The sequence below is a fragment of the Muntiacus reevesi genome, chromosome 1 (genome assembly GCF_963930625.1).
Source record: "Muntiacus reevesi chromosome 1, mMunRee1.1, whole genome shotgun sequence".
NCBI lineage: Eukaryota > Metazoa > Chordata > Mammalia > Artiodactyla > Cervidae > Muntiacus > Muntiacus reevesi.
The window spans coordinates 222,301,463-222,312,490 of record NC_089249.1 but is presented as its reverse complement, the minus strand read 5'-3'; the positions used below and the strand labels follow the sequence as shown (position 1 = coordinate 222,312,490).

General features: G+C 60.8%; 1 protein-coding gene across 1 annotated transcript; it reads left to right on the top strand.

Moving 5' to 3' along the window:
* The first annotated feature begins 2,390 nt into the window (after positions 1 to 2,390).
* ABHD17A (abhydrolase domain containing 17A, depalmitoylase) lies at positions 2,391 to 10,610 on the top strand. Its single transcript, XM_065918533.1, has 5 exons — positions 2,391 to 2,543; positions 5,937 to 6,473; positions 7,476 to 7,670; positions 9,848 to 10,027; positions 10,129 to 10,610. Exons 2-5 carry the CDS (start codon positions 6,142 to 6,144, stop codon positions 10,352 to 10,354), a joined length of 933 nt encoding a protein of 310 aa, XP_065774605.1. The 5' UTR covers positions 2,391 to 2,543; positions 5,937 to 6,141; the 3' UTR covers positions 10,355 to 10,610.
* The last annotated feature ends 418 nt before the right edge of the window (positions 10,611 to 11,028 follow it).

Here is an 11,028-nt window from a genome sequence, read left to right as displayed (position 1 = left end):
AAGAATTGATGCTTTCAAACTGCGGTGTTGGAGAAGATTCTTCAGTGTCCCTTGGACTGAAAGAAGATCAAACCAGTCAGTCCCAAAGGAAATCAATCCTAGATATTCACTGGAAGGACTGATGCTAAAGCTGAAGCTCCAATACTTTGGTCACCTGATGCAAAGAAGTGACTTGTTGGAAAAGACCCGGATGCTGGGAAAGATTGGGGGCAGGAGGAGAAGGGGATGACAGAGGACGGGATGGTTGGATGGCATCACTGACTCGATGGACATGAGTTTGAGCAAGCTCTGGGAGATGGTGAAGGGCAGGGAAGACTGGAGTGCTGCAGTCCCTGGGGTTGCAAAGAGTTGGACACAACGGAGTGATTGAACAACCAGGGACAAACTTCTCAAGGGTGGCTTGGCTGGGGTAGAGAGAGCAAGGGCAAAGAGGTGGGAAAAATGGGCCAGTAGGTGCTGGGCAACACCAAGCAGGTGCTTTGGGAAGGGAAGGCGGTGGGACTGACCTTCAGAGACCTTGGGGAATTCACAGCAGTGCTTTCATCTTTTCTGGGTGCCTTCTGGTTGGTGGGGGAACTCTGCAGGGGTGGGGCAGGCCCCATTTGGGTGGGAACTGAGCCTATCCCCTCCTCCTGGCCACCCCCTCCCACACATACACAGGTGTTCCCCTTGGGGCATTTCAGTCCTGAACAAGCTGGGCTTTCAGGTGTTGCAGCAGCTCTGGCCCTTTCTAGCCCAGGGGAGGAGGGGAAGATGGGGCCAGGGGGTGGGGGAGTGTGGAGGAAGGCTGTGGACAGGCCTTTTCCTGTTCTGGCACAAGGAAATGTAAGGAGCCTGGCTTAGGTGTGACATTTGGACCTCCGGAGGACCGCTGATGCTGGGAGCCTTGAGGGGACAGCTGAGGCAGGGACGTCTCCAGGCACCCAGGGACAGCCCCCTGGAGCACACAGCTGAGGGAGGGTCAGTTAGGGCTCGGGCAGGGGTCAGAGGGAACCAACTGGAAACCACCTCTGGACAGTGTCCAGTCCTGAGCCTGAGTCCTCTCCCCGCAGTTGACCCCCAGGGAATGGGGCCTTGGGGAAGGACTGGTCAGGGAGGCTTATCTCTGCAAATGAAGCTGAAAGTTAGATTCTCTGGGGGAGGACAGGGAGCTGGGGCTGGCTGCAGCGGGTGGAGCGGATGTTGAGCTGCGATAGGCTGTTTTGCCCAAGGCCAAGGCTGTCCCACTAATTCGCTGTCCTGCTTTGGCTAGGCACTGTCAGCCTCTGCAGTTTTTCTGTCTTCCTCCCAATCACTCCTCGGAAAGGCCTGCCCTGACCACCCAAGTTACTTTCAGCCACACTGCCACTTTTTTCCCAAGCCTCATTCTTGTCCATCTGCTTTGCCTTCAGCTGTGTCACCAGCCGCTGCCTCCCTGCCTGCAGCGTGAGCTGAGTGGGAGAGGGTCGGAAACCCTAATATTTTAATGCTCAGTGAAAACGCTTAACATGCGGGTGTGCTTAGTTGCCTCTGACTCTTTGCCACCGCATGGACTGTAGCGCCAGGCTCCTCCGTCCATGGGATTCTCTAGGCCAGAAAACTGCAGGAGCGGGTTGCTATTTCCTCCTCTAGGGGAATCTTCCCGACTCAGGGATCAAACCTACATTGCAGGCATATGCTTTACCAGTGAGCCACCAGGGAACCGGGGGTGGGGGTAGTTGGTTGGGAGTTGGGGGGTGTGGGGAGGGGGAGCTTAAAGTGATGCAAAAGGACCCATGATGAACAACACATAAAGATTTGAAATAAAGGCTGAATCATCCCAACCAGGGGCTTACTTCCACCAAAACTTTATGTTTTTTTAGTAGTGCATTAAGAGTTATGTTGACCACTGAGGTTTTTGTTCTGTGCTAAATCGCTTCAGTCGTGTCTGACTCTGTGCGACCCTATGGACTGCAGCACGCCAGACTCCTCCGTCCATGGGTCCTCCAGGTAAGAAGACTGGAGTGGGTTGCCATGCCTTCCTCCAGGGGATCTTTCAGACCCCAGGGATCGAACTCTAGTCTCTTACATCTCTTGCACTGGCAGGCAGGTTCTTCACCACTAGCGCCACCTGGGAAGCCCCACTGAGTTTTTTGGCACCCTGTAAAATTTGATACCATAAGAGTTCCTCACTAGAGTGCTAGCCCTGGAATGAGAGAAGGATTAAGTGACCGGTTATGAGTCTCCACTCCCTGAAATCTTGATTGGAACCTGAAGCTCGGCCCCTGCCCACCCAATCGCCCCGCCCATCATAGATTCCCCGCCCACGATGAGAGTTAACCCCGCCCCCGGACGCGCGCCGCGCCCGCTCCCGGTCCTGAACCCCTGCCCCTTCGGCCCCCACGCACACTTCACGTCACTTCCGGGGCGGTGGCGGGAGTGAGGCTCACTTCCGCCCGCGGGGGAGCGGCGGCGGTGGCGGCGCAGGAGACCGGTCCGGGGCGCCGAGGGATTGACGGACGCACGGACGGGCTGCCGGGAGCCATGGAGCGCGGCCCCGGGGCCGGGGGGCGCGGGCCGCGGCGGTGAGTGTCAAGCAGGGGCTGGCGTGGCGGCTCTGAGCGGTCTCAGTGCCTCCCGCGGCCGTTTGGGGAGCCGGGCCGGGCCGCGAGGCTGGGGCAGTCCGGCCGGACGTCACTGAGACCCCGCACTCCCGGGGCGTCCGCGGTCCCGGGTGGAGGACCACTGATCAGGGCCCGGGACCGCGGGACAGCGTCTCCGACTCTGGCAGAGCTCCGTCCGCAGTCCATTCAGTCCTCCGACGTGGGATATGCGCTCACCCTCTCGGGGACGCGGCCCCGCCTTCGAGGAGTGCGCTGTCCGAGCCGCGGACTCTGACCCCCGGCCCCGAACAAATGCCCCAGCCTCACAACCCCGCCCGCCGCGGCAACCGGTGCTGAGCCTTGCTTCCTAAACGTCTCCAAGTGCGTCCGGCTTGGACACCTGGTCAGGCTTCCCAGCCTCTGCTCCAGTCCCATCTGCAGGCTGCTACCAGGGCACCATCCACAGCCCCTAACCCATGGGCTCCACCGCAGACCCCCACTCCTTAGGCTCCCCGTTTCCTCCAGGATGAATGTCCCCCAAATTCTGTAGTAGGATTCACGGGCGGGGCCTGACCCAGCTCTCTCCAGGACCCCTCTGTTCACTATTCCTCCCAGTGTCCGTCTAGTCCAGGATCCCTAGTTCCTGGAACCCGCTGTCATCTCTGGGGTTTGACTATCCTTTCCCCGCTGTCCTGGCCCCTGTCACCAGGCACTTTGCAGGCGCCTTTCAGACTGACTGGGAGAGGTGCGGTCACAGTTGTCCATATTTAGGTCGTCTTGGAGAATTGTAACTACCTGGCTCCTTGTTGGTCCTCATGATACCAGCAGCCCACACTGGGCCTGGCAGCGCGGTGCTGGATATGTGCTTGTGGACAGAATTGCTGGGCTCTGAGTGCTGGGAGTGCCTGCCCAGTGAGTGAGGCATCTAGGTGTGTGCTGCAGTTTGAGGCCCAGCACTCTCATTGATATCTGGCACCCTCGTTGATATCCGTGTAAGACCATGGGAGGTCCCAGGTCTGGGAGGCCTGAGAAGAGATTATATCTGCTGGCGTGGCAGACTGTAGAGCCCCCCTTTCCCCCGGGTCCTTTGTCCGTTCATTCGGACAGTGTTGATTGAGTGAGAACCAGTGGTGGTCCTGCCCTCATGGAGTTTCTCTTTAGTTGGAGGTGGAGGGTGAAGGCTGAATTTATACATACAAGCTGTGGAGTCAGATCTGGAGCCTGGAGCCTGTGGGGAAGGGACTCACCTGTTTGGAAGGGCACTGGAAGATGTGAATGGTGAATGGGACAGGGAGCCCAGGCCGTGCGATTAGGGGAACTGCTGGGGCTGCAACTCTGAGGCAGGAGAGGACAGTGTGGTTCATCGGGGAAGAGTGGGTTAGTGATGAGCAAGGGAGGCTGGAGAGGTCGGCCACAGCAGATGGTGGTGAGGGATTTGATCTCCATCATAAAAATAGTGGGACCCCTGGAACAGCCCAGTGGCTGGTAGATTTGTGTTGTGAAAAGATCTTTTGGCTGCAGGGGGCAGAATGGCGTGGAACAGGGTGGTAGTGGTCAACGGTGGGGGGGAACCAGTGAGGAAGGAGACTGTGTGTGCCCCCGGTGGTGGTGGGAGGGAGAGAGCCCTGAGATGGGCCGGTCTGAGGATGCAGGGAGGTGTCAAGGATGTCATCTGGTTTCTGACTTGGTCAGCAGGCCCTTGCCCATCTTGGGGTGCCTGTTCATCCTTGGGTCTCCAGGGGCCTCCTACCTGCCCACTGGCTCTCAACCAGGCCTTCCTCTCAAAACCAGCCTTGCTTTGCTGCCCAAACTCCAGACCCGCCACACCATGAAAGCACCAGTGGAATGTCAACCTGTTGGGGCCCGGACATCTCTGAGAGTATGTTGGAGCAGCCTCAGTTTGATTGACACTCTGGGGAGTGTGTCCTGGGCATGGTGAGGTGTTGAGCAGCATCCCTGGGTTCCACCCACTCAATGCCAGTAGTAACCCCCCCCAAGTCATGACAGCCATAGATCTCTCCAGTGGTTGGCCCATGTCCCCAGAGGGCAAATTTGCCTTGGTCTGAGAACCAATGTGATAGACTCTCCCCTCTGAACATACTTGAATGTAACACAACCATCCCACCTGGGAGTCTGGGGGCTCCTGGAGGTCATCTGTGTGCCTGCCTCCCTCTCCCATACCCCTCCATGTGCCCCTGATCCAAGTGACTGTGAGATGTAGCTTTCTGCGGCCCCCAGTCTTAGATCGCAGGTCTGCAGGGGGCAGGTGTGTTTCTGGGCCTTGGACTGCACCAACATGCTCTGCATCCATGTGGTCCTGGCCCAGTGGTTTTCAAATGCGCTGGCCCGGAAAGCGAATAGTCTTAGGTGCTCTGCTGCCAGCAGTGAGCTGTGAACATGTGTCCCTCCCTCGCTCCAGGCTGTAAGGACAACGTAGTAAGTGAGTAGGTTTTTCTCAGACCTCTGTATTTTCTTCCAGCCTCTCTGTTGGCAGCTCCGTGCATATTTGAGTGTAGTTGCTTTAGCAGCTCAGCTGTAGTCTGCTCGAGATCGGGTTCAGGACATTCTGTGCCTGTCCTGAGCCCTGCCTGTCCCACCTCTTTCCCTTCATCTCATTTACTCTCTTTGTGACCTGTGTGGTATCTGTACTGATGGAAGTGTAAACTGAGGCCCCGAAGGCTAAGTGACTTCCCCGAGGCCACAGAACCCTGAGCTGGTGGATCAGAGGAAGGTGCCCCAGGCTTCTGTGGATCCCAACCCCCACTGGGGCCTGGCCCCAAGCACAGGAGAGAGCCATTGTCATGGCTCCTTGGGCCTTTCCAGCCTGGAGATGTATCCTGCTTTTGTTCCCAGAGCCTTTGTTTGTTGTATTTCCTCTGCCTGGGCTCCTGTCTCCGGACGTCGCAGGCCCTGGGAGCCTGCTCCCGGGTCCCTGTGGTTAGCAGTCTGTCCTCCCTTGGCTGAGCTGTGTCACCTGGGGGTGGCGGATGGGAGGGGGTGGAGGAGAGTCTAGGCCAGCTCTGTGGGCAGAGGTCTGGGGGTACTGGTCTCCCTGGACCTGGGGCAGGGGCAGTATTAGGGAGAGTTGGGTAGGCAGGGTGCTGATCACCCAGCATGGCCTGCAGGCAGAGGCTGTACTGATGAATGGGGTTAAATGGCAAAGTCACCTGCAGGCTGAGGAAGTGTGATAGCAGGCAGGGGGCTGGTTGGGTCCCACCAGGGTCACTTGGGAGGCCTTGGTGCCCCAGGGAGGGCAGGCCAGGCCAGGCTGTGGAGCAGTGGGTGGAGCTGTGGAGATTGGGCGGAGGGGAAGGCCCAGGGCTTGGGACCCATGGGAGCCCCGGGGGAACCCCACATCATGCTGTCCCCCTACAGGCTTTCCCTCTGTGCCACACGGACACGCGAGGCTGCGAGGCTCCTGAGGGCTCAGCTTGGACCGCGATGGGGCTGGGCCACGGCCTCCTAACGGGGCTCTTGTCTGGGGCGGTGGCCGGGGGTCGCCCTGTCCCCTGCCCACGTCTCCGAGCACCCCCAGCCCTCCCCTGCCGGGTGAGGCCTGCCCCGGCACCTGGCCCCCGCCATGAACGGCCTGTCAGTGACCGAGCTTTGCTGCCTCTTCTGTTGCCCGCCCTGCCCTGGCCGCATTGCCGCTAAGCTCGCCTTCCTGCCTCCGGAGCCCACCTACTCGCTGGTGCCTGAGCCTGAGCCCGGGCCTGGTGGGGCTGGGGCTGCCCCCTCAGGGAACCTGCGGGCCTTGGCTGGCACCCCTGGGCGCTGGAAGCTCCACCTGATGGAGCGTGCCGACTTCCAGTACAGCCAGCGCGAGCTGGACACCATCGAGGTCTTCCTGACCAAGAGCAGCCGGGGCAACCGCATCTCCTGCATGTACGTGCGCTGTGTACCTAGTGCCAGGTGAGCCGCGCGGACACGAGCCCTGTGGTGGAGGGGCCAGCCGGGGTGGGGGCCCCAGGTACGCTCTGTGCTCAGCCTCTCATCGTGGCCCATGGAGACCACCAGAGGGCCAGGGCCAGCGAAAGCCCATTCGGGTAGGCGAGCGCCCCAGAGACTCTTCCTGCCAAGGAGCCGCAGATAAGAGCTGCCCACAGCCACCGGGAAACTGCTCGGGGTCCTCCCACATGCGGCCTCCTGGGGGCCCTCTCTGGGAGCCTCCTGCCTCTGGGTCTCAGTGTTCACAGGCCCTGGGTCAGTGTCGTGGGCCCTGAGCGCCCAGTGAGGCCTTGGCACCCACTTTTGGGTGGTGGTCCTGAGACCAGGCTGGCAACTGGGGCCAGGTCTGACTCCCCAAGCCCCAGGGTGGCACAGAGGTGGGGCCTCCAGCCACTTCTGCCCGCAGAGGAGGCCAGGTCCAAAGGGCAGGCTTTTACCTCTCGGCTGGGCTGGGCTGGGGCCCAGTGATGCTGGAGGAAGAAGATTCTGGGAGCCTGTTGACCAGGATCCATCCAGACTGGTCACCTGCTCTCACAAGACTGCCTGGCAGGGCCGTGTGGGACCCTGGGCAGAGATAAGGGCCCTGGTCCTTCCCCGTGGGGAGGGAAGAGCCGCCTCGCAGTGAACAGGGGCTATCCCTCCTCCCTGTGGTTGGAGCGCCTGCAGTCTCATCCTCCAGGAAGGTTCAGAGCAGCAGGGAAATGAACCGTCATCCTTAGGCTCTCAGAGTCGCTCCATCAGGAATGATTCCGGGGGGAGGCAGCTGCCACCCAGAGCCATCTATTGAAGGTCACTGTGGCTTCTCGGGCTCACACTGGGTGGTCTCCTGGATGATGGGGAGCCTGAGGCTTCACTGACTATCCTGGCCTAAGTCCCAGTGAGCAGAACCAATCATCTGCTGCTTTTGGCAGGGTGCCAGGCGCCTCCCTCCGTCACCCTCTGACCTGTGCTTCCCCACTTCCTCAGGTACACAGTTCTGTTCTCGCACGGCAATGCAGTGGACCTGGGCCAGATGAGCAGCTTCTACATCGGCCTGGGCACACGCATCAATTGCAACATCTTCTCCTACGACTACTCTGGTTACGGCATGAGCTCGGGCAAACCCTCCGAGAAGAACCTTTACGCTGACATTGATGCCGCCTGGCAGGCCCTGCGCACCAGGTGAGCCCAGGTCACAGTTGGGGGGCAGGGGTGCGCGTCTTCTCACAGGTGACTGGACCCCGTGGGAAGAAGCCCAGGTAGGGGGCCGCAGGGTGAAGCCTGACCCGAGTTCTGTCTGCTTGGTGTGCAGGGAGGCTGAATGGGGGCCCTCCGCCCTCCTTGGAGTGATCTCCTGGGAGCCCCAGTCTGGGAGGGGCAGGGACAGGGCCTGGGGTTCTCTCCATGGGAACGGAGGCTCCGCCTGGAGGGAGGAGTTAGGCAGAGGACCCAGGCCTCTCCTGGGCCTGGGATGTGTTGAGTGAGGGTGGTGTGAAAGGACTCGGAGATCCCCATGCCTAAGGGAGCATTTGAGGGGTGGGGAGGGGCCAGGCCCCTTGTTGTGGAGCTTGGCTTCATTCTGGGGAGGGTCTCTGGGCCTGGAGGTGTTGTCAGACTGCTTAGTTCCCAGCACAACCCCTGTGGGAGATTAGCTAGCAGAGGCTGGGGCCTCCCCAGGCACAATACCCAGCACAGTTGCTGGCTTGACTCAGACAGGGTCCCTGTGGTCTGGTCTACGCCTCTGCCCCTGGAGCCCACCGCCCTTGTCATCCAGGTCCTGACAGCCCCCTTCCTCCCCATGCTTTCTCACTGAAGCATGGTGGCTCAGTCTCAGAGCCAGCACACACAACCTGTGGCCTGGTGCCCCATGCTGCCCTGGAGGGAGCATCTGACCCCCAGCCTCTTGGAGATGGTGCCCTCTGCCTTCCCAGGGTGGTCCGACCTTGGCCCTGCCTAGCCAACTGGTGCGACCAGCTCCTGCAGGGCCCACAGCCAGCCTGCCCTGGGGAGGCGGGGCCCTGGTTGCTGTAGTGATGCACCAGGAGTGCTTGATGCAGGCCCTGGGAGCAGGGTCCCCTGGCACCTCTGTGGTACTGAAGACTCATGCTGGGTGACCTGGTGCAGGTGTTCCACACTCAGCTGCCTCAGCCTGTCCCCGCTGGCTGGGGGTTGCTAGTAGAATCACACCCTTCCGAAGGGTGAGGGTTCTGAGCTCTGTCATCTGTCCTGCTGCCAGTATTGACCTCCAGCAACCTTGTCCCTCAGCCCCAACAATTGAGAATCATTAAGAGGGCGGGAGGCGTGGGCCCAAGCAGTGGTGCAGGGCGGGGAAGGGCTGGAAAAGCTATGGAATCCAGCACCTGCTGCGTTTGTCCAGGTGGAGACAGCCAGGTGCAGCTGAGAGTCCTCCCCGGAGCTGGGTGGTAGAACCGGGCTGATGCTCAGCACAGCGGTACTCCTGGCAAACCAGGGAGCAGGCTGAGGTGGAGTGGCCAAGGGGGGTTGGCACAAGGTTGGATGGCATCCCCAAGGCCTAGGGTTGGGGGCCAGAGGGCAGGGACAGGTGCTGATGATCCCTGGGTGCCCGAGTGCCCTGGCCACTTGGAAGCGGGGCACCCCCTTTGAGATCACAGCTGGGGGAGTGTGGAGGGAAGACCATGGCGACCTCCTATACTGGGAGGGTGGTGAGTGGGTCCTTGAGTGGTCAGGAAAGAACTGTACTGAGGTGGTGCTCTGGGAGGTCTGTGTGGAGTCACGGGGAAGGGGCATAGGACCTGACCACTATGTAGGAAAGGTGCTCAAGGAAGGAGGTAGTGACCACTCACTCCCCTCAGGGGCCACTGTTCCTGCTTACCCACATTTTACTAAGCACCTGAGGGGCTGCATACTGGCTGAGATAACTGGGCAGGACTGTCTTCATTCCCCGAGACCAAGGGAGTGGGTGAGGGTGACTGTAAAACACACCCCCTTGCAGTGGGACCAGGAAGGGCTGTCAAAATTCCAAACTGCAGCGGCAGGAAGGCCCCAAGCAGGTTCTGCATGTGGCCCTGGTCTAGTGTGTGTACCGGTCGGGAGGGCCGGGTGACCGGAAGAAACCCCAGGGACCTGCCTCCAGGAACCACAGCGCTGGTAGGGCCTTCACAGGTGTACTGCCCAGGTGTGACCAAGTAGATACTATCGAAACTGAGGGTCTGGGCTGCGGGCCCTCCCCTGCTGAGCCAACCCCCTCGGTGCTGGCAGGTAGGGGAGGATCCCAGGTCCCTATCATATTTCCTGGAGCCTGCGCAGAAAATGGAGGGCAGGCAGTGGGAGGGGTGTGTGAGTTGCCTCGCGGCTGATCCTGCCCCTACCGCTGCCAGGTACGGCATCAGCCCGGACAGCATCGTCCTGTACGGGCAGAGCATCGGCACGGTGCCCACCGTGGACCTGGCCTCGCGCTACGAGTGCGCCGCGGTGGTGCTGCACTCGCCGCTCACCTCGGGCATGCGCGTCGCCTTCCCCGACACCAAGAAGACCTACTGCTTTGACGCGTTCCCCAAGTGAGCGCGGGGCGGGGCGGGGCGGGCAGGGGCGGGGACTGGTGGTGGGGCGGGACCTTGGCGGGGCGGGGCGCGGAGGCCTAATGTGCACCGCCCCGCAGCATCGAGAAGGTGTCCAAGATCACGTCGCCGGTGCTCATCATCCACGGCACGGAGGACGAGGTGATCGACTTCTCTCACGGGCTGGCACTCTACGAGCGCTGCCCCAAGGCCGTGGAGCCTCTGTGGGTGGAGGGCGCCGGGCACAACGACATCGAGCTCTACAGCCAGTATCTGGAGCGCCTCCGCCGCTTCATCTCCCAGGAGCTGCCCAGCCAGCGCGCCTAGCCTAGTGGCCGGCCCGAGCCGCGCCGGGACCTCAGCAATAAGGCGGCGCCCGGACCCTGCCCCGGCCCCGGGGGCTGCATGTGAACCCCCGGGCGCCCCACGCCCTAGAGGCAGCTGGCCGGCAGGGGTCGGGACCTGCCCTGGCCCCTGGGCCGTGGACAATGTACAGGTGACGGAGCTATGCGCTCCTTTTCCTTTTGGAAGCAAAACGAAGGAAAAACGTGAAAACAGAAATTAAAGATTTAAAATTTTAAGGTTCCTCTTCCTTTCTTGGCTTGTGCGTGCTCTTTATGGGGCTCAGTGAGCCCAAGACGGGGGGATCAGGCTTTGACCCCATCCCCCCCAGGGGAATTCACAACTGCAGATGCCAGGCCAGAGTTCCCGTCCTTGAGGCTGTCGGTTACCTAGGTGGTGATGGAGGGGCGACAGCATTCGAATTCAGGACCCTGCGTTCTCCGAGGGCACGCCTGGGGAGGGTGGTTGGCTCCCTGTTCGCAAGACAACCCTGGGGGTGGGAGTGGCCGCCGCGTGTTTAGACTGGGACTGCCCTGGACCCTCAGCGAGACAGGCACCCTTCCGTAACAGTGGTAGACATCGCAGGATTAGGGTTAGCTTTCCCTGCGCAGAGGGCCAAGAAGAGTCTTGCACGCTTGGGCCAGCGGAGGGCAGTGGCA